At 53.4% G+C, this 22409-nt stretch overlaps 1 protein-coding gene across 11 annotated transcripts in view; it reads left to right on the top strand.

Moving 5' to 3' along the window:
* RAP1GAP2 (RAP1 GTPase activating protein 2) overlaps positions 1-22409 on the top strand; it is a 54966-nt gene that overhangs the window by 17327 nt on the left and 15230 nt on the right. For 6 of the 11 annotated variants that reach the window (XM_088066015.1, XM_088066022.1, XM_088066018.1 and 3 more), the window contains 7 exons: positions 16903-16987; positions 19329-19364; positions 19617-19661; positions 20099-20131; positions 20462-20671; positions 21100-21203; positions 21694-21772. In XM_088066015.1, the coding sequence (XP_087922141.1) occupies positions 16903-16987; positions 19329-19364; positions 19617-19661; positions 20099-20131; positions 20462-20671; positions 21100-21203; positions 21694-21772 (592 nt within the window). Of the gene's footprint in view, positions 1-2000; positions 2080-9419; positions 9524-11166; positions 11257-16902; positions 16988-19328; positions 19365-19616; positions 19662-20098; positions 20132-20461; positions 20672-21099; positions 21204-21693; positions 21773-22409 lie in introns of those variants that run through there. The other 5 variants (XM_088066023.1, XM_088066017.1, XM_088066014.1 and 2 more) reach the window with 4 other exon arrangements.

Below are 22409 nucleotides of genomic sequence, written 5' to 3'. Positions count from 1 at the left end.
TTGGTCTGGACCAATTCCATCATGATCCAAACTTTTCTGTTACATTTTTTATTCCTTACCCACTTCAGGGGAAAGCACTTGGAGCAGCTGAATCCCCTGAGTTGGCAAAAGGGGAATCGTGTCCACAAGCAGCTCCCCAGCCTTGGCTTGGTGCTGGTGTTTACTTGTGTCACATGAAGTCTGTAGGGAGCTGGAGTCCTGCAGTCCCTGTGGCTCCCCTGGGGGCATGGCTCCATGCAGTCACACGTGGGGTGTTCGAGGTCAGGTTGTGCTGCTGGGAAGGGAAGACATGAGCCAGATGGCAGCTAAGCTGCTTCCCAAGTGGGAAGGTCACCCTGGAGGAAAACATCAGCCTGCAAAGGATCTTTGCACGTCAAGCAGCAGTTCTGGCCAGGTGAGCCAGCCAGGTGGGTTTGTTTACCTCTCACAGCAGCCCAGCAAGTGCAGGGGTCCCTGAGAAAGCAGGCAGAGACCCTCGAGCCCTCTTGGCCTTGTAAAGTCCTTGTACTGGGGATGCTGGAGGTGGAGAAGTGGGATGGGGACTCATGAGGCCCTTCCTCCTCCTCTGGAACAAACTGGTAGAGTGATGTCCCACGGGGGTTTACCAGCCCTTTACCTGCTGACAGCTCCTCAGCTCTTGTGCTCTGGTTATTTGTTCATTGGTATTCATGGGGTGTGCTGAGAAACCACGGAGTTAAACAAAAAAATCAGTAAAAAAGCCCCTCCTTCAGGCAGAGTCACCTCTTCTTTTAGCCTTATAAAGCGAAAATAGCACCAAAATAATCATGTCTCTGTGGAATGGAGGAGCCATGTACAGCAATTACTGGGAGTCAGTGTGTGTGCAGTCAGAACTCACATGAAAGAGCATGTGATGCTCCTCTGCCGATGGGAGCAGGAGGATGAAGGTGGGAAGAGATGAAAGATTTACTCAACCTTTGTAAAAAGAGCTGTGTCCAGGCTTGAGGCTCTTTAATATTTGATGGGCTGGAGCTGAGTTAATGGGAAGATGTGGGAATGATTTAGCATCTTGGAGGTGGCTGCAATGACTATTGCCCTGATCTTGGAGGTTTGTGCTTGGGTCCTGTGAGGACAAGATCTGGTGAGCAGATTGCATCTAAGTAAATTCTTTTGACTTATTAGCACTTCATAAATGGATAACTACATGTAAATGTATGTCTTGCCATTATATTTAGCCGGAGAAGCACATGCAAAGGAAATGCTCTCAAAACTACCGCAAAGCAGCCAGCTGCAGCACACAGGGAGGCTTTCTATCTCTCTTGCTTTGGAACTGCTCCTCTCCATTGCTGTGGGTGTGGAGACAGCCCTATGTAAACCCCAGCAATGACCCTCACCAGCAACAGGCCCTGGGTGCATATCTCAGCTCTGGAGGTGACCTCCTTCTGCCAGTGTGCCTGGGGAAGGATTGAGCGTGCAGGGCCAGGGTGCAAGGAATGCCTTGGACTTACAGAAAGCTTTAAACTCAGTTAAGACCAGTGCTGGGCTGGCGGGGCAGAATGAGGCTGGGTGGGGTCTCTCAATGGGTCAGTGCTGGATAGGTGTTACCTGTGGGCCCAGCAGAGTGCAGGGCCATGGCAGCTTGGAGAGTCATGGCTGGGCGTGGCATGCTAGGCAAAATGAGTCCTTGTGTTGGCAGCAGGTCTGGCTTCCTGCTGGGATGAAGCTCCTTGCAGTGCCAGGGAACTGCAGGCGTGTGCCCAGGGATGGTGACAGGTCCCTGCTGCCACGGATGGTGGCTGCCGCCGTCCGTGCTTGCTGTCAGCTGCTGGGATGGTGGCAGGGCCGTGTTCTGTCCTTCCCGTCATCCCAAGGACCGGTGGGAGATTTACAAAATCCAGCCAGTCCCAACGTCTCCCTGCTATCTCTGGCAGGCAGGCGGGAGTGCTTCCCTCTTCGTGGAAGGGCAGTTATCGCCCTGGCTGCCTGCCCACACCCAACCCTGCACCCACATAGCATCCTCCCAGCACGTCTCACAGCCTGCCTGGGACAGAGGAAGCTTTCACAGGAGAAGGAAGGTGCTGTCAGCTCTGAGGACTTGGAGTGTTTCAGCCATTTAATCTGGTAAGCCTTAGCTATATAAAATTTCAGGCCGGGGGAATGGGAACTGGCACAGCTCCACTGATGCTCCCCCTTGGTATGTGATTCTGTGCTTTCCTCTTAGTGGCTGTAGGTATTTGGGTTTATGTGAGGGTTTATTCCTGCAGAAAGCCCAGCCATGGAACAGAAGAGGTGGGTGGGGATCTGGTGGTGCAAGCGCCGCTCCCTGGTTACGTTGGAGGTGGTGCAGCAGCGTGTTCCCGCCCTGTCCATATGTTAAAATGTTGTTGTTGCTGTCAGACAGCCTTCCCATATTTAAAGCTAGATTATCCACAATTACATCTGCCCAGAGGACTGAGCAGCCCCACGTGGGTCTATTTTTAGCTCTGTCTCAGAACTAATGAACTGTGCTGGTTTTTCCTCCTGCCATATTTATATCCTGTGAGCTGTTTGCAGTCGGAGGGCGGTCGCTCGGAGAACAGCCACCTTCTGAGAGCAAATATTGTTGTGGTGGGTGGAGAGAGCCATGATGGCTGTGCTGATTGAGGCATCATCTGCCTGCAGGTTCACTGCCCATCTGCAGGAGTCACAGAGCTCACCCAGGCAGGGTTTGCCACACTTGGGGTGCCCTCTGGCCTCCCCTCGGCCGTGGGCATATGCCCACTTGCTGCCAGGGTGGGTGTGATTTGGGGACCGTGAGAGCCCCATCTCTGTGGAGCCAAGGAGCCCAGAGCAGGGTAGGCAGTGCTGGCGTGGCAGTGTAGGCATTATGCCAAAGCCTGTGGTTTGTTCCTGATGATAATTTTGTTAATTACTGTACTGCTCCTGCCGGCTGTCGCTTTTCCTGCGAGCTGGCAGGGTCCTGGCCTCCATCCCGCAGTCCGGCAGGGATCGGTGGCCGCTGGCACCCAGCTGCATTCCCATGCCTTGGGAAGGCTTGGTGCTGGCAGGACCATGGTCCTGCACTGGAAATGGCTCTCTCCATCTCTGCTATTTTATTTCTAGTGGGGTTTGTGATGCTCTCAGTCACCCATACAATATTCAAGGGACTCACATCTTCCAAAGCCTGTTGTGAAAACATGGCTCATCTCAGGCTCCCACCCAGAAGAGACATGTAGAGGTTTGACAGGCACTTGAATAGGTCAGAGCTATATTCTGAGTCTCTGTGAAGTCTCAAAGGTCAGTCCTTTCAGGCACTGTCCCATCTCATTCCTCTCAAATGTTACTGGTGTCACACCAGGGACCATGACAGCTCCTTTCTCCTACAACAATGTAGTGTTAATCCTTTCCAGTTTGGAATGCAGAGGCCACTTTCTAAAGCCCTGATAAGCTGATCTTGTTCCTGTTCATTGATGAGGTTGCACAGTGTGAGGTGAAGAGGAAGATAGTGGGTCTGCTGCTAAAAACTGCTTCATTTTCCATCTTTTCTAATTTGGAGCAAGAGGCAAGGAAAAATCTGTAGAGCAGCAGAAACCCCTGGATATGATTGACTTCAGAACGTTCCCTGTAGTACGGATGTGTCAGAGATAATACCTGTGTTTTAGCTCCACAAATTATATGTCTTCTAATGCTTTCACATCAAACAAAGTGTGTGAGAGAGGCAGGTAATTGAGACAGTGCCATCTCAGAAGAGTCACTGGGGCCCAGTGCTGCTGCTCCTGCTGCCACCCCTGTGGCACTGGGACCTGGTCCATGGGCCCTCACTGCCCACCACCTCCTCCCACATCCCTTGCAGCATCCTTGGGAAGGGCATTGCTCCACTGGGGTTAAAGTTTGGGCCTAATCCCAAGCTTCCCTGTGGCATTCCAGTGGTGATTTCTTGGCATAATGGCTTCAGGGATGGTCCTTGCTCTGTATGGGAAGCAGAGGAAGGAGCAGGAGCTGAGCAGGGTGCTGGTGGTGCTGGAAGCATTGGGCGAGTGGCACGTGTTAGTGGCTGTGCATCCCAAATCTGGCTTTATTAGTGATGTTACTGATGAATGGTGACATTTAGCTCACTGATTTGCTAGTAAAATTCAGAGGATCTGCTCATGCTGTAAAGGCTAATTTCCTCTGCTGATTTGATCTAATTTAATTGGATGCTGAAATCTTGGAGCTCATCTCTTCAGGAGGCCTGTGTTCACAGGGAGAAATACCCCAAATTATCAGGAATACAATTTCCATGTAATTGTGCTGCTGTCATGGCCGTGACTACCACGTTCTGTGTCAGCTGTGCTGCAACTGATGCTGCCCCAGTTGCCACCACACAGCCAGGCTTGGGCAGGAAGGGTCCAAGAGAGACTCCCTTGGGCTATCTCAATTACAGGATAGAGTTTGGCTCATAGCCAAATGGCACACAGTGGATGGGAGAGGTGCACAAGAGACTCCTTGTACCCACAGCTTGCCTTGTTCCTCGATAAATGAGTCTTGGAAAACTACCCACTCATGCATTCATGTGTTGGTGGCATGGTCAGTGTTCCAGGCTCCTGTCACTGACACTCTTGGGTCACTGCTCTTTGGTGGCTTTCTTAAAGTTCTTGGCCTGGCTACAGCTCAGGTCTTACCCCCTTTGGAGCCGATCTGGTTGAGTGTGTCTGTCACACACGGTGCTCAGCATCACCTGCACACGCTGCAGCCAGGAGCCGTTTCACTGGGATGCTCTGGAGACTCTGTGCCCTTCAGCTGGGGCAGCCTGGGGTGCACAAGGAGGAGTTGCTCCCAGCACCTTCCTTAGCTGGGCTCCTCAGCATTCCCTCAGCCCAGGGGAGGGTGACAAGACCCATGTGACTTCAGCTGAATTCTGCAGTGAGAGTTCTTTCGTTTTTGTTCCTTTGTTGTGCCTTTGACCACTCTTCCTGCCTATTGCTTGGGAGGGCTGGAAATTGTGCTGGGGATGCTCATGGACCCTGCTTGGCCACAAGCTTGGGCACTTATCACAGGGATGGGCTCTGGACAGGGCAAGACCACGGCCTGTGTGCTCCTCCTTGAGCTGAGCAGGCAAATTTCTCCTTTCTTGCACTTCAGCCCTGCTCCTGTGTCCAGGAGCCCCAGTGCCAGGGCACTGGGAGCCATCAGGGCTGGGGCTCTGCTGTGCCAGGGGGCCTTACTGAGGTGTGGGGTGGGAGCTGGGGCTGCCCCATGCCTCAGCACATGTCAGTCCAATCTCTCAGAACTGACATGGTGTCAGGGTGGCTGGTGGCGTTTCACACCCGTCTCACACCATATCTGGGGAGATAAGCTCACTGTGTTCTCACTGCCTGCATGGAAGAGCTGGCTCTGTGCTTTCCTGGGATTTCCTTCATGTCTAACTGAAGCCATAAAACAAATTTCTAGTCAGATTACTTGGAGCTGGATGTAATGTAATCTAAAGCTCTATTTCTTGTGATACTTCTCTAAAAGTGGATGCCCTCTTATCCTCCTCTTGCAGCACCAATTGAAATGCTGTAATCTCTTTCTCCCTCATTTGCATGCTCCCAAATCCATTTCTGCCATGCCAGGGAAATTGGGATGTGACTGCTCCTTTGCAGGGGAACAGTTGCTATTTTTGGGTTTTGGGCCGTGTTGCATTGTCTCCTTTTGTTCCGCTCTGGCTCCCGGTGCTTGGTGCTGGCACAGCTGCCCCATCTCAGCTCTCCCACCTGGGCAGTGCAGGTGCCCATGCTCAGGTGGGTCTGTGCCCAGAGGGGCTCTGGGTGAGTGCCTGGGCAGTGGTGAAGGGTCCCAAGGTGGTGGGGAAGGGCCCCAGGCAGATCTCTGTGCTCCCTGTCAGCCCCTGCAGCTCGTGTGCTGTGGGGATGGGCTGGCCGTGCCTCCAGCCCGCCTGTGGCAAATGCCTGGCATAGCTTGTGTATTTCTGGCACTGTCCCTCGTGAGTGAGGGAACCAGAAATATCTCCTGCCCAGGCAGGCACAGAGGGTGGCAGGGACGTATCCTGCACTGTCTGATGAGGCAGCACCGCTGCTCTGGCCAGAGGAGCCCTGAGTCACCAGAGCTGGGCTCAGCTGTGAGGATGGGCTGGGGCCTCTGCAGGTGGGAAGAAAGATTGATGGGCTGCTCACCTATGGAGGGGGTTTAATCTCACAGCAGCATCTATACAAAAGCCAAAGTCATTACATAAATTAATGGCTTCCTAATAATATTAATAGTGTAATTTATTCACAGCAGATTTAGTAGTTCTAGGGATAAAGGCTCAACCTTGTCCTAGTCTGGTGTATTCAGATCCTTCTTTTGCAGCAGAGTGTCCAGACAGCCGCCAGGTGATGTGTTAATCATGGTGTGTAATTGTCCTGACCTGTCCTGCGCTCCCTCCAGCCCCTCAGGCTTCCTCATTTGCTGCCAAACTGCTCTCTGAAGAAAATGTGGGGGCATTTTTCAAGAGATATTTATTTCTTCATAAAACCAGGGCAACTGCTTACCCTGGAGGTAATTCAGTGAAGGGGTGATACTGATGTTTTAAAGGAAGGATGGAGACTTGGAGTCTCTTGAACTGCAGCATTCTGTTTTAGGAGATGTCCTTTGGGACATCTGGAGAGCTTCTGGGGGTGCTGGCGCTGACAGGGCATCCCTATTGCAAACATTCAGGAAGGTAATGGATGCTTTGGTGGCATCCCTGCAGGAACAGGAGGTTGGATGGAGCTGGAGGGACGAGGCATGGGGAAGACAGGCAGAGCTTTCAGATGCACCAGCCCTGCCACCTCGTGTGCCTTCCTAGGCACCCCTGTCATCCTGCCCTGGTCCATCCTGGAGCAGCTACCAGATGGCAGAACCTAAGAAATACCAGGCAGGTTGTGCAGGGCCCATCACAGCCAGAGGTGATGTCCTGTGGAGCAGGAGGTCCTGCTTCCTTTCACCTGTGTAAGCATCCAGCCCTCCTAGGAACTCCCAGCCCACCTCAGTCCCTCACCATCTATTATCTTGCCCTCAGCCTATAAATGACTAATCAGCTGCAATGAGTTCAGAAGCAATTACTTCCATTGTGGGCTGAGCCATGTTTGGGTGGAGAGGGAACCTGACTGTGTTTCTGCTCAGAGTTTGTCTATTTCCAAATAGGAGAGAGTTGAACATCTTTAAAAATCAATACAAAGCCACTTCAGCATAAACCAAGAAGAGATTAATACTTAACTATTCTAGAGAAGGGAGATGTGGAAAATGTCTCCAGAGAGGGAGACTCAATGAAATTTGAATCTGCCTGTTTCATGTGAGAGCTAAAACATTTAAAATTACCTCCCTCCCCCTCCACTAACTGGAAACTAATTGGAGAATTGGTGTAGTTTGGCACTGAAATAGGATCTAATTTTTTTTTCCTGTCCTTGAGAGATTTGTCAGATTGATAGCTTCAGCCTGAAGGAAAGCAGACAGGTATTTTCTGCAGGAAGAGATCTGTTGATCCACCAAAAATTTTATTGAAAGGCTTGGCAGTGCAAGTAACACTCAGGTTTAGCAAGATTCATTCCTCTTACCTACTTACGTTCTCTCACCACCATTCAGAGTTTTGTATCATCTGATGTTGTTCTGAGGAGACAGAAATGCATTTCGGAATTTTTAGAGAATGAGTTGGACTTTTTCCTGTGGGGGTACCTTGACACTTGTCTGCTGGTGTTGCTGCTGCCTCAGTCCCCCCAGGGACCTTGAGATCTGGTGAAATACAAAAATACTGATCTTGGGTTTGAGTTTGGGTCTTGACTCTCTGGAGTGCTCCATGTGGATGGTGTAGGTCTGGATGGGTGCTGTGGTGACACTGAAATGCTGTCTGGTTCATCTGGGGTGAATTCATGTGGTGTGTTGACAAAAAAAAATCACACCTGTTTTTATCTGACTTACAGTAGGATACAGAAAGAGATTACAGCAATGATAGGGGTTTTGTTGTTCTCCATCTGATTAGAGATTCTGCTGAAACATTTAGACAGAGAAGGCCAGAACTGAGGTTATGTTGATCGCCTTAAGCATGGTAGACAAGAGGGTGACAGGCAGGGGAGGTGGGTGAAACAGGAGCGTGACAGGCAGGACGAGGTAGCAGGAGTGACTGTTCCCTGCCAGATGTGGTCTGTGGCCTCTGCAAGCTGTTTCTCCTGAGCAAACACATTTATTACAGACTTTGCCAGGGGAGCCCCATGCATTGTTAATGATTGACTGCCCCAGCTGGGGGTTTCCAAGCAGCTCCTGTTCTAAGCTGGGCTCTTGCTCTGTGGCTGGGACGCAGGGGGCCTTTCTCACCATCTTTCCCAGGACTTGCTCAGGTCCTGCTTGAATGGATGGTGGATGTGGTTGCTGCAGCCTGTGTGTGCCCTTCAACAGATTCCTGTTTGTGGCAGGATCCCCCAAAACCCTGACCTGGGTGTGACACTTGGAGCAGCTGCCCCGGGGCCCTGCACCTGTATGCTGTGTGCCACTGCCAGAGAGGTTCTGCCCTCCCTGGCTGGGCTGGTTAAACCCCCCCAGGGCAGTGGGCTGAACCAGATGCAGGGGGATTGTTTTGCCTGTTCCTAATGGTTGCAGGGATACAGAGAATCAGCAGGCTTTGGGCAGGCGCTGGTGTCCTGACCTGTGCTGGATAGATAGTCTCATGTGTGATCCCACACCTGCTGGCAGCAGGGATCGTGCTTTCATCCCTCGGACTAGGAAGTCGCTCAAAGTGCTGTAGCTTGTCCTGTGTCCAATTCCTGTGAAAATTAAGCTGGCAGAGGAGAAAGGTGAGATAAGGGGCGCAGAGGGACTTCGGTGTTTTATCACCACGGCAACAAGGACTTCCAGGGAAAGGTGCTGAGGTGAGAAGTAGGTAATTTACGGTTTACTTAATAAAAAAAAAGAATTCATTTCCTGGAGGGAGCTGTGTGTCAGCTCCCGGTGTGAAGGACAGACTCGAGGCCCCGTGCTGTCCCGCTGCTGCAGCCTGGGCCCAGCGGGGAAGGATGCTCGGCCCTGGCAGAGGGATGGCAGGGCCAGGCTGGGACCAGCTGAGAAGTCCCGCTGGGCTTTGCAGCGGTGAGGAGCCCGTCTGTGGGCAGGAGCGAGTCCTCCCTCTGGGGAGGTTGAAGGGGCTGTGCCGGCACTTCGTCCCTCAGGGGGCTCGGGCTGTGGCTGCCGGGAAAGCCTCAGCCGTACCGGGGTGACCCGGGGGCTGTGCCGCGGACGGTCGGGTCCCGGGCCCGTGACGCGCTCAGAGCCCCGCCCGCCCGCAGAGCCGGACCGGGGGTTTGCGGCCCCGGCCCCGGCCCGAGGGAAGGGGGCAGAGCTGCCGGCATTCCGCGGCCGCTCCCGCGGGGCTCCGTTGCCGGCCCGCGCTCGTTGCCGGCGGCGCGGGGCGCGCGCGGGGCGGGGGCGGTCGCGGCCGTGGACGCGCCGCCGCCCCCGCCGGTACCGGCGCTCGGTCGGCGGCGGCAGCGGCGATGTCCCGGGAGGGCGGCAGGACGCGGTCCCGGCGCGCGGGGGTGCGGGCGGGCGTGGTGCTGATCGGGCTCCTGCACCGCTCCCGGCAGAGCAGCGAGAGAAGGTGACGCCGCGGGGCGCCGGGGAGCGCTCGGTACCGTCGGCCGGGCAGAGCCCGGGGGGACGCGGGGCCAGCGGCGGGAGCGGAGGATGGAATTACTGGGCGGGGGGTGCCGGCGGCGGTACCGGGAGCTGGAAGACAGGCACCGGGATAACCGTGAGCCGCTCATGCTGTGCGCTGGGTGTCGGGGCCGGGCAGCCGGTACCGGGATAACCGTGAGCCGCTCGCGCCGTGCGCCGGAGCGCTGCCGGGAGCGGGCACCGGGATAATCCGGAGCTCTCGGGGCACGTCCCTGCGCTGTGCAGGGGCTCCCGGGCCGGGCGAGTCCCACAGGCGCTGCTGCTGCGGCTGCTGCTGCACACCCGGGCACCAGCGCGCTCCTCGGGGCTCCCGGGCGGGCGGATCTGCTGTAACTCGGCTCCGCAGCTTTGTCTGCGCCGGGAACAGCTGACAAATGGTTTCGTCTTTCATTGCCGAAACCATGGGCTGTGCTTGGTGTCCAACTTTGTGCCGTAGGAAATGGCCTGTTTGCAGTGCTGTGTGAGCTGGCATCTGCTCCCCCTCTTCGCACGGGAGCTGCTGTTGGCCTCAGAGATTGACCCCGCGCTGATCTATGCGGGCTGCCCCGGGCAGGAAGTTTTCTCCTCCAGGACTGTGCTTCTCTGGCTACTCCGGTGTTAAAAATAGTCAGAAATATGCACCCGAACCTCGCAGTCAATGTCTACCTCTGGTTCAGGGTGGAAGCAACATGGGCACTACTGCAGACTAAGGGGTTTTTCGTTTTTTTCTTTTTTCTTCATTCAATTTGTGATTTTGTACCAAACTCGAATGAAGAATAGATTATTTGGAATCGTTATTGTAAAATGTTCCCCCACTTCCTAATCTATAAAGATGAAAAATCAGAGGCAACTGAGGATGAAGCTTTTTGTCTACCATCAGTTGTGAATTGCAGGGTTTGTACCCTGTTTTTCAGTGCTGCTGGCATAGGGACTTTGCCTTGGACAGCTGGTGCCATGGAGAGCAGGATTTCAGTGATGTGCTAAAGGCTGAACACTGGCTTTCCTGGGGAGCTCCTGTGTCACTTGCTGCTTTGGGATGTTTTCTTCTCCCTTGCTTGGGGTATTAGGTAGATTATCAAAGCATAACAGTTTGATAAAACCAACCTGCAGGTGCTAAATGAGCAGCAGTAGTGGCTGCTCACCTGAGCTGAGCCGTGGCTGGGTCCCCTGTACCACACTCTCTGGCAGGAATGCAGGGTGTGGGGACTGCACTGGGGCTCCCTGGTGCGCTTGAGCGTTCCTGCCCCTGCTGTTGCTCCTTGGGTTTTGTCCTGTTTAGCCCAGGCCCGTTCTAGCCATAGCTCTGCCATTGGACCATGGGCTCCAGCTACCAGCTAGCAAGTGTTGGAGGGGCTGGCTGGCTGGCTGGGGGTGACCTGAAGTCTCTCTCCTGCTTTCACGTGTGGTAGAGAACCTCCCATGTGTGGGGACTGTCTGAGTGCAGTGATGCTGGTGAGGGCCCAAATGATCCTCTGGATGTTGTACCCACTGAAACTCATTGGCCAGTCCTGCATTTGCCTCAAGGGCAGGGAGTGCTTTACTAGTCACACCAAGCAAGACTTTGCCAAAGAGTTGTCTTTCCCTCAGGTACCAGGTTTCTATGAATGAGCTCAGCACGACACTGGAGTGCTTAGAAAAAACCTCTCTGAACTTGCACAGGAATCTGCCCCATGATGTGTGAGTCTGGTTTTCCTTTTTACTTTTTTCCCCCAGCATCATGTTGTGCACAAAATGTCTCAGTGTGCCTCTTGCTGCAGGGTTTACTGCGTACAACAAGAGTCACACAGACCTCTCAAGGGGAGAACAAGACCCTGAGGAGATATTTTCTGTCTGCCATGGACTGAGGAGCCTCCATGGGAGTGATTGCAAGAATTCAAGCAAGTGCTTTACAGTGGTTGTTTCATCTTATGCAAGCTGCCGGGGCCATCAAAGTGACATAATCTGCAGGAAAAGGAAGGGACTGCTAGCGGCATCGTCAAAAGGGACTCTGTTCCTCCACCTGCTCCTATTTGCTTTTTTCCCTCCTACATTCAGTCTTTGTTCTTCATTTGCAATTGAATTTTGCTTTCCATGAGCCATATGCAAGCCTGGCAGGATCAGTGGCAGCTGCAGAGTCTGTGGTGGCCCATGTCCCTTCCTTGTTAGCAATCCAGAAAAGTGCAGCACAACACACCAGGCTCTTCTGGCAGAGCTGGGTGATGCTTTCCTGCCCCTCCACCTGCAGTCTCATTGCCTGTGCCTCCCCTGCACACCTGATCTGGAGGGGAGGAGCAGGGAGGTCTGGTGTTGGTGGTGGAGGCTGCTGCTGCGGGCTACTCCTTGCTCCATTTTTGCTCTGAAAGCCTGGGATTTGGAACTGTACTTATATCTAAATGAATTTTCCTGGCTGTCCCACATGCAAGTGAGGTGATGCTCTGGTAGCTGTCCTTTCACAGGGAAGAGCTGGTGGATGGGGCACTTCTCCACTCACAGCCTTCTCTTGCCCTTTGGCATCAGTGCCACAGCGTTTGGAGATGCAGGTTTCTGGGAGCTGTTCTCTGCAATTTGCAAATTATTGAATCAGCTCAGAAACGGCTGCCCGAGGCTTCTGGCTCGGGTTTGGCAGGAATAGGATCAGATGAGCCTTCTGGTCTGAAAATGTCTGCAAGTGCCTTGGCTGATTTACCCAGATCTGCAGGAAATTGCCACTTTCTCTGTTCCTGCAAGGGAGACTAGGCAGCACATTTTGTAAAATATAAAAACTTCTTTTCACCATTACTTGCATATCGAGCCTCACTGTCCTGTCCTAGTCTGGCCCAGTGGGAAGCCCTTGGTCAGTTGGAAGGATTCCAGTGTCTGTAGAGATGCAGGCAAAACGGGAGTCAGCTCCTTGCTGGAGGATGGGCAACGTGTGGTGCAGCAGGGACCCCATGGCCAGCACAGGCAACTGATCCCCAGCTGGGATCCTGCCTGCTCAAGTGTGGGATGCTCTGAACTGCTCAACAGTGTTTATTTGCTGTTTGGAGGGGCAGTTAAAGCAAGCCCCACTGGCAGTTAAATGTCACCTTTCTCTGAGCAGGGCTGCAGTCCTGCTCCAAGGACAGGGTGCTAGGGATGCTGTGTGTGTGCAGGTGCAGGCTGGAAGTTTGCAAATATGTAATTTATTGCAAGAAATGTAGATGAGAAAATGCTGCACTTTTTTTTTTTTGCTGACTCTCATGCTTCGATGTGAGAAGGCAACTGCTGAATAGGGCTAGGCTGAGCCAGGACATAACAAGGTAAATCAGTTTCTAGGGAAGGTGTTCCATAGCAGGGGCTCTGCCCAAGGGTCTGGCAGCTCTGCAGCACTGGGTGCCTGGGCTGGACCCCATGTCTGGGGGGGATTCTGGAGCCCCATGATTGTCTGACATCAGTGGGAACCTGCAGTAGTGCATGTCCTCTGCTGATGTCCTCCCTGGGATGAGTGATGATGCAGCGAGATCTTGCCTGCTTGGCATCCTGGGATTGGGTGGAGAGCTGCTCAAAGTCAGGGCAAGGTTCTTCATTTAGGCACTCACTGCAGATTTCCAGGTGTAAACTCACAGCAAGGTGCCCTTGTCTGTGTTGCAAAAACCCCACAGTTTCGGGTGTTTTTTGCAACTTGTGAGCAGCTGGTGAGAGCTCCTGGCCACTGCTGCTCTGCCTGGTGTAACAGCAGCTGCTTGTGGCTCGGGAGCCAGGGGTCAGTCCCAGGTGGGGGGGGGATGGAGAGGAGCCCCCCAGAGGGAGGGCGAGCAGCCTGTGCCCTGCTCCCACTGCCTGCTGTGGACAGGGCTGAGTCTGGCCAGGGGCAAGATGGAAAGTGATATGAAAGCACAGTCCCCTCTGAAAACTTACGAGACAGGGTATGGAATATTAAACAAACTAAAAAGGAAGCAGCTGGCAAAGTGATGCCCATCAAGGATAAAAAATGATGAGTCCAAAAATAGAGGCTGTTAATTTACAGGAGAGTCATTGCTGACCTTCTCAAGGATGAGGCATCTGACAGGCAGAACTTGTTGCTGCAGGAGTTTGGTACCTCCTTAGGCCAGGTTTGATCTGTGGAATTAAGCATAGGCATTTGGGCAACCTGGGATGCTCTTATCTCGTTTGCACATCTTGGCAGAGGTAGAGCCAACCATGTGTTGTGCAGTATTTCACCAAGTCAGGTAATATATTGACATCTCCCCTCTGAACCTGTGATTTATCTAAATGTACCATGTTGATTTAGAGCCTGTCTGGGAAATAAATCAGATAGATGAAATGAGGAGGTGGGATGCATTAGGGGTTTTTTGTTAGGCTTTGGCTTGAGAGAGCACAAGAGAAGTGTGCACTTGGAGTCAGGGTCTGGATGGGAGCACTCCAAGGGTCCAGGTCAGCTCTGTGCTGAACAGGACTTTATAATCAGAATGTCAGTATGTCCCTGGGGTTTACCAAATACAGGATATAAATTTGAAGGTGCTTTAGGACTGTGATCAGGGATGCTATAAAGAGAAAGAACTCACCTGCCCTTGCTGTGTTTGGAGCTCACCAGTGTCCCATGGTTTCCCCTAAAATGGGGGGACAAAAATCCCCATTTTTTCCCTCTTTGGAAGGACCAACCCTTGGCAGGTGGGCTTTGCCTCCCTGAGAGCTGGAAATAGGTCCCCCCAAGCACAGTCCCAGGAGGGGGCTGGCATGGCTGGGGTGATCTGTCTCTGTTCGGAAACCCTGCAGTCGGCCCTGCCATAACCGCATTAAGGTATTTCCTTAATTAGATTTACTAAATATGCAGGATTCTAATTCTCTCTTTTCCTTCTCTCATAATTTGCCTAATGAGAAAAACAAAGAAATAAAATTACAAAAGTGATACCCGCGTTTCCTTCTGGAGAGACTGGTGTTCAGCCGTGGCTCTGGAGGATGCTCTGGCCTGTCCTGTGCGCTGGTGCCTGGCTGTGGCCGTGGCCGTGGCCAGGGTGGGCGTGGGAATTAGGCCAGGCAGAGCCCCCTGGTACCTGCCAGGTGCCCCCTTAGGGAGTGAGCACAGCCCTGTGACCTTTGGTTACATTATCAGTGTTGGAGCCGCGCATCTCCCGTGGTGCCAGGGAGAGGTGAGTGCGTGGGGAGCTGCTCGGCGGCCCTAGCCCATCCTTACTGGCGTGGGCACCTGCCACCTCTGCTGCTCTTCAGGCTTTGCTGGCCACCTCTGCTGTTTTCAGGCTTTGCAAAGGGTTGCACCCTCAGTGTCAGCTGGGGACTGGTCACAGTGCAGGGCTGCTGTGAGCCCCTGCTGGCTCTGGAGTCACTTCAGGGGGCTGCCTGAGGGCTGCATCCTGGTGCACAGAGACCTGCTAATCTTCTTCCTGATTCATTTTTCATCCCCTGAGGGCAATCGGTTTGGGAAATGCTGGCCCTTGACCCCAGCGCTGGGGGCAGGCTGAATCATCGGTGTCTGTGGCTGGACTTTGACATAACAGATTGCCAGCAAAGAGCCAAACAGCCCTTGGAGATGGGATTGTTTTGCTCTCCCGGAACTGCAGGAGCAGTTCCAGCAGTTTGGCCCCAAAGAAGCAGCCAGCATGTGACAGAGGAACATGTTGTTAAGTTGGGTGATTTTATAATACTTAGACTATGATGCTATGGCAACCCACTACAAATCCCAGATCAAATCAAATTATTTGTACGCATCCCTGTAACTTTAATCTTTTCAAAGTCGTATCTGTTTTATGCCTTTGAGGCCACTGTGCAGCTGAGTGCAATCAGGCAGAGCTCAGGGTTCAAAGCAAGGAGAGCAGAGGATGAGTGGTTTGCTCCAGATCAGGCTGTGCTTTAGTGTCCTAGAAAGTCAAAGAGCAAACAAGGAAAATCTGTCCTCCTTGGCATTTTTCAGCAGCAGAGACATGGTGAGATTGTGGAGAGCTGAGGGGGAAGGAGCTCGATAAACAGTATGGATGGGCAGGACAGGAATTCCACTATTGCTCCACACTGCTCCAATTAACTTCTTGCACTGAAAAACTGGAAGATGCCAGGAGCTCAAATGAGCTGTAACAAATGTAAATTTAACCTGCTCTGATAGGAAAAAGAGAGAAAGATTTATTTTGGTTTGATGTAATGTGAGACATCAGTTCTTGATCTGGATTCACATTTGGACACAATGCAATGGGTATTTCCCCCAGTGCCTCTGGCTAAGTCCATGTTGCTGGCACAGCCCAGGTGGTGCCATGACTCCCCTGGCTGTGAGCAGGATGATGCTGCTGGTCCCACTTCACCTTCCCAGCATCCCTGCCGCCTCCCTCTGCATCCCTTCTGCCGCCCCACTTAATCCCCTCAGCATCTCTGTGGCGCAGGGCCCTGCTGAGGAGGGGCTGCAGGCACCGTGCTTCCCCGTGATTGTCACCTGCTGTCACAAGTACTGGGGCTTGGAGGGCAGGGCTAGGGGCGGTGGGGCTGGTGGTGAGGGCAGGTGTTTCCAGAGGGGCGAATGTTTGCAGAGGTCAGGGTGCAGCCTTTGACAGGAGCTGAGTGTTTTGGAGAGGCCCTGGCGGGCACCAGTGCTGTGTGGAGCCATCCTGGGGCATGCTGCCATGGGAACCAAACCTCGTTATGGTGAGATAAACAGTTGGACATTTTGGCCCGGTTTCTGCAGGACTAACCTGGCAGGGACAAGAGGAAACTAAATTAAATCTCAGATTTTCTGACTCCTGGAGGAACATCTGGCAGTGTCACTGTGTAATGGCGTGGCTGCCTGCCCAGGAACTGCCGGGCGAGAAGGATGGGAATTTTGCTCAGGGGAGGGCTGAGGCCATACTTTTCCAAATCTTAGGGGATTTTGGGGGGGGGGCTGTCTTGACATCTCCATGGCACAGGGGCTGCTTTATGCTTTCCTGGGGTCTTGCATCTTCATGATGGCTCTTGGTACTTCCAAATCTGGTGCCAGGTGCTGTGTTGGCAAAGGGGTCCTCTGCTGGGTCCCTCCAAAGCCCTGCTGGGGTGTCCTTGGGTGCCACTGAGCCTCCTTTGCTGCCAGAAGGCTGCTCAGTCCTGCCCTGGTGGGGAGTGTGCCAGAGGGAGGGAAGCCATGGGGATGGGCTATTATAGGAACCCAGCCCTGCTGCACCTGCACCACCAGCACCACGCATGAGGACTCACAGCCCACCCTGGGCACGGGCTCTTCTGATGACTTTTATCACCTTCTCACAATGTCTTCTGGGTTTTTTCTCAGATTCCAGATATTACTGTGCAGGCAGCTGCACACCACGGCTTTGCCAAGGGAGATAACCCTTATCTCCTGCGTTGTGCGCTGGCTCGGGCAGGGGGGAGCTGACATTCCTGTGTTTGGTTTTCCAGGAAGCAGGAGCTGCTGAACAGCACGGATGTGACCGTCCCGGAGCGGCCCCTGTCACCCCCCCTCACGGCCCCACCGACCATGAAGGTGAGAGCGCGGCGCTGGGCCAAGGGCCCGCTCTTGGAAAGCCAAGCTGGTGGGGAGCAGCACTTCCAACGCAGCGGCTGCACGGAGCAGGGCTGTTCCCACAGGAGCAGCAGTAGGTGGTTTCCGGAATCCAGCCTGTTCCGATGCCATCCCTCTCTCCGTTGGCAGTGGGGCCGTGCCGGCCCGTCCTGTGCTGACACTCCCGTTACGCTGTCGCGAGCGGCGATGCCAAGCTGGATGCTGAGTCCAGGTGCTGCTTTCCTTCCAGCAACCCTGGCCAGCCCCGTGCTGGGTGGCTCTGTGCCAGCATGAGGCAGACTCTGTGTCCCTGCCGTGGGGCTGGGCATCCCACCGTGAGGCTTCACCTCTTGAGCTGTTCATTGCAGCAGGCACCTACCCTTCCCCTGCAAACCTTCACCTGCTTCCTGCCCAACCTGTTCCGGGCACTTTGCCTCCCAGGGGAGCCACCCTTTGAAATAACAAGACAGCTGTCCTGCTGTGCCTCTGGCTTGAGGAAACATTAACTAAGGGAGGTGTGGGGATGTGCAGGGATGGCTGGGCTGGGATGGTCGGGCTGGTGCTCAGCCGCTCTTGCTGGGTGCCCATGAGGAAGTCTGGCTGTGTGGCTGATGCAGTTGGGGGACGATGCCAGGAAGGTAATAGATTTCTTCCAGGGCTTGCTGGTGAATGCTGCAGACACATGGGGGAGGGTGCTGGGGAGGGGTGCTGGCACAGCTCTGCTTGCTGTCCTCCATTTGTGGCAGATCCTGCCTGGTGCAGGTTTTTCTTCCTGGTCCCTTCCTTCGTGGCCCAGGAAAGCTGACTCTAAGTGTGCACAGCTCGCTGAAGGGTGCAGCCTCTGCATACTTTGCCCAGGATGTGTGGACATTTTCTGTGGGAATCGCTGTACCAGGTGGGTCTGGTGCCACCATGGGGTCACGTCTCAGCTCTGGCTACTGGTAGAGACCTGAAACTATCCAAGAACATTTGTACCTGGAGATAAGCAGAATTCAAGCCAAGCTTAAACTAAGGAAAATACTTTTTAAAGAGCATCCAGTTGTGGGCACAGAGCTGTCTGAGCCTGAGGTTTTTCTTTGTGACTCCTGCAGGGGTGGTAGGTATGGACAGGCATAGTCTAAAGCTGAAACAGCCAGGGCTGTGTCCAAGCCACGGCTGCCCCACATGTGCTGGCAGCCATAGACTGCTTGTGCTGTAAATCCCACCTTTGCTCACCACAAATATTAAACAAAAAAATGTCTCTCAGACTTTTTCTTTGATTTTCATTTCTTCATCCCCTCCTCTGCTTTTTCCTCTATTTTTTTGTCTTTTGAGAAATTCAGTCTATTCTAAGAGCTGACTAAAAGTCATCCTCTGTGCCTTTCCCCTTGTAACCATGACCCCATTTTTTGCCCCAAATCATGCATGTCTCTCCCAAAACCCATTGCTGATAGTTGGTAGGGTGGGAGCTGCTGATGCCACTTGTCCCTCTCCCCTTGGGCTGGCAGCGCTGTCCTGGCCCAGCCTCTCCTGGAGCAAATCCAGGCTGGATGGAAGGAGGGCTGAGAGAAGGGCCGGGACAGGTGCCCACGCCTCCAGAAAAGCCACTTAGGGTTTTACTGGGAGTGCCACATTTACAGGCACAATTTGCTGGGTGATTTATTTGTGAGATGAGCCCAGCTGCTGTGGGTGCTGTGCTGAAAGGGTGGCTCAGAGCAGCTGCATGGAGCACTGGCCACCTGCAGGAGAGGGGCCCAGCCTAGGTAGATCAGGGTGGAAGCAGGGTTACCTCAAGTTCCTTGCTGAGGAAGAGCAAGGCTGAGCCATCAGTAGGGTCCTGGCAGCTCTCCCAGAGAGGCGATGGTCTTGTCCCTGAGCCCCCTCTGTCCGTGTCGCTGAGGGTGCAGGGCCACCTCCTGTGTGCGGTGGCTGCAGCTCCTGCCCCCGGCCCTGTGGCTCTTGAGGCAGGCAGTAGAAATGAGGTTTCTAACTGGAGCAGCTCAGTGATCTCTTTAGTTCCTTTGGCAGGTGGGGATTAACCCTGCACTGGGCAACCCAGCACCTCTGGTGAAGCAGCAGCTTCATCAGTGCTGCTGTGATTAAGAAGATAAATTATTCAAGACCCCCGATCAAACCGTGCACAAAGCTCGGCATTTGTGGGGGTCGAGGGCTTCTGGCAAGGGCACCTGCAGCAATGGTGCTGAGCTCCAAGCTGGGCTGGATGGGAGCTCCCAGTGTCACAGCTGCCTGGTCTCATTCAGGTGTCCCTGCTGTGACATGGCTTGGACTGCCTTGCCTTGTGTCTGCTTTTATTGAACAGTAGATTTCCTTCTTTTCTTTTCAGTCAGCAGAATTCTTCGAAATGCTGGAAAAAATGCAGGTGAGCAGCAGTGTGCATGCCAGTGACTCGGGATTAATGTAACTCTGATTAAGTAACTCTGCCCCAGCAGAGCCCCTGAGAGCAGAGGCCCCACAGCAGTGCTGGGAGGCCTGTCCCAGGAACAGACCCCACCTTCCAGCCACTTGGGTCGGAGTGATCCCATGTAGAAAAATACCCTCATGTTGGTGGACTGACCCCCTGTGTTGGTAAAAGTATCTAAATTATTTGATGAATTCATTTTGTTCCAAACAGGCACCAAAACTGGAAGAACAGAGGTCTGGAAGCCAAAAACACAAGGTTGGTTGATTTTTGTTTCTTGAGGAGATCTCTTCAAAGTCCTCCCCCCGCCCCGCCCTTTTCAGAGGTTTAATGTGATTGTCGAAGACAGTCACTCAAAGGGCTGGAAAGGATTTATATGTTATCTAAAACAGGGCACTGACTGAATTGCAGAGATGGGAGCATGGTGCCTGTAAATCCCTAAGCCAGCTTTATGTCCAGACTGGTGCATTTCAGCTTCCAGCTGTGCAAAAGGGTTGGGGTTTGCCACTGCACTGGGAAGTTGCACCAGTAGAGGAACTGCCTTTAGGCAGGACTTAGCCTGTGTTGATGCCTTCCTGTGAGGGACCAGTGGGTGCTGGAGGCACTCCCTGGGTTGGGTGGGCAGGGCTGGGGTGTTAAGGGTCAACTGGTGGGGGACAGATGGTCATAGATGGTGTTTTGGTTCCTTTTTCCAGGAAGACTACATCCCATACCCCAGCATCGATGAGGTAGGTGCCCTGAACCCTCTGAACACCTTCTGGGTGAATGCTTTTCCAGAATTGCTGATGGCAGAGGAATTGGTGGAGATTCTGTTTCTGAGAGGAGCTGCATAAAGCATATTCCCCCCTCCCTACCTTTGTGGGTTTTGGCTTTTCCTCAGTAGCATGTGCCTTCTTCTGTGACAGAAAAGAGGTTTCAGAGAGGGGCTGGACTTGTCCCTCCTGGTGCCAGGGCTGGGGTCTGCTGCAGTAGCGAGGGCAAAACATGGGGCAATGAGCTCTGCATCCCACATCCACACCCTGATCCTGCCTGACCCCTCATGGCACATATCTCTGCAGATCCTAGAGAAGGGTCGCCCATACCCGCTGATCATCCTGCCCCAGTTTGGGGGATACTGGATAGAAGACCCAGAAAACCTTGGCACGCCCACCTCATCTGACAGCAGCATTGGCGAGGAGGAGGAGGAAAACCTCAGCCCCAGCACCTATGGCTACAAGCTGGAGTGCAAGGGAGAGGCCAGAGCCTACCGCAAGCATTTCCTGGGGAAGGTGGGTTCCTCTGCCCCCTGGGACTCAAAGTTGCACACTTTTGAATAAGAAAACTCTCCAATTGTGAGCAAAATGGGAAAGTTTTACAATCTCCCTCTTTGCAAGGAGTGGAGGCACTGGTGGGTTCCCAGCATCGCAGTGATGGCTACACATGTGGCCTTTGGCCCTGGCCCCACTGCCATAGGTCTCCTGTGACACCAGTGGGGACACTGGCTCTGAGCCTCCTGTTGCTGGGGACCTGGGGCTCAGCCAGGCATGAGGGCCTGTATGGCAGCCCCTGCCCTCTTGCTCACAGCCCTGATCCTGGCAAGGGGGTGCAAGTGTGTGAGTGATGGGAGGGTGTTGAGGTAGCAGGTGAGTGTCCAGACAGTGCCCTTGCCATCGGTGAGTTGCTTCCTGGCTGCTAACGTGCTGTTTTCTATTTTTAGGATCATTTAAATTTCTACTGTACAGCCAGCAGCCTTGGAAATCTGATCCTTTCTGTTAAATGTGAGGAGACAGATGGCACAGAATATTTAAGGGTTATACTCAGGTATGGAAAAAAAGAAGCTTTATTTAACAAAATATTCTCTCTCTGGGAGTCCCTGGTTCTGTTTCTACAGCAAGTGCTTGAGCTGGACTGGCAGCATGTGGAGGGGGTCTGGGTGGGAGGGGAGGCAGTGGCAGCATCCCTGTGTTTCTGTGCTGGGACTGCCTAAACCTGATAATGAATGTGAAGCTTTGATCTGTTGCCACTGGAGCTGAATGTAAACCTCAGTAGGTTTAATCCTTCCTGGGATAACACCAGTCACTTCTCTCACCACCCCTCCATAAGATGACAGGACACAGCATGTCTGAACCGCTGTGTCATTTTCCTCTGAACTATGAATATTTTAAGAGCTGCAGAGATGAGAAGACAAATCGGGCCTTTGCTCACTAACCAGGCCAAACAAATGCAGCTCAACAGTGTTTCCCAACAGTGGGTGTCGCTTTGCTGTAGACACTCTCTGACATCTGTCTGCTCATTGTTGTTTGTTTGCTAGGTCCAAAGTGAAGACATTGCATGAAAGGATTCCTTTGTCAGGATTCAGCAAACTCCCAAGCATCCCCCAGATTGCAAAGGTGAATTGCCTGGTTTGGTTGGAGCACATGCAGCAAAGCCCGAGCCAGTGCACATCAGGCAACATTGGGATGTGTTGGGCAGCGTTGGGATGTGTTGGGCAGCGTTGGGATGTGTTGGGCAGCTTTGGGATGTGTTGGGCAGCGTTGGGATGTGTTGGGATGTGTTGGGCAGCTTTGGGATGTGTTGGGAAGAGTTGGGACATGTTGGGATGTGTTGGGATGTGTTGGGATGTGTTGGGCAGTGTTGGGCAGTGTTGGGCAGTGTTGGGCAGTGTTGGGATGTGTTGGGCAGTGTTGGGATGTGTTGGGCAGTGTTGGGATGTGTTGGGCAGTGTTGGGATGTGTTGGGCAGTGTTGGGATGTGTTGGGCAGTGTTGGGATGTGTTGGGCAGTGTTGGGATGTGTTGGGCAGCATTGGGATGTGTTGGGATGTGTTGGGCAGCGTTGGGATGTGTTGGGAAGAGTTGGGACGTGTTGGGATGTGTTGGGCAGTGTTGGGATGTGTTGGGCAGCGTTGGGATGTGTTGGGCAGTGTTGGGATGTGTTGGGCAGCGTTGGGATGTGTTGGGATGTATTGGGCAGCGTTGGGATGTGTTGGGAAGAGTTGGGACGTGTTGGGATGTGTTGGGCAGCGTTG

This window comes from Pseudopodoces humilis, chromosome 23 (genome assembly GCF_049639895.1).
Source record: "Pseudopodoces humilis isolate 2021_Gansu_Grassland_sample_001 chromosome 23, ASM4963989v1, whole genome shotgun sequence".
Taxonomy (NCBI): domain Eukaryota; kingdom Metazoa; phylum Chordata; class Aves; order Passeriformes; family Paridae; genus Pseudopodoces; species Pseudopodoces humilis.
Note: the sequence above shows the minus strand (reverse complement) of the source record. Positions and strands in the feature narration are given on the sequence as shown.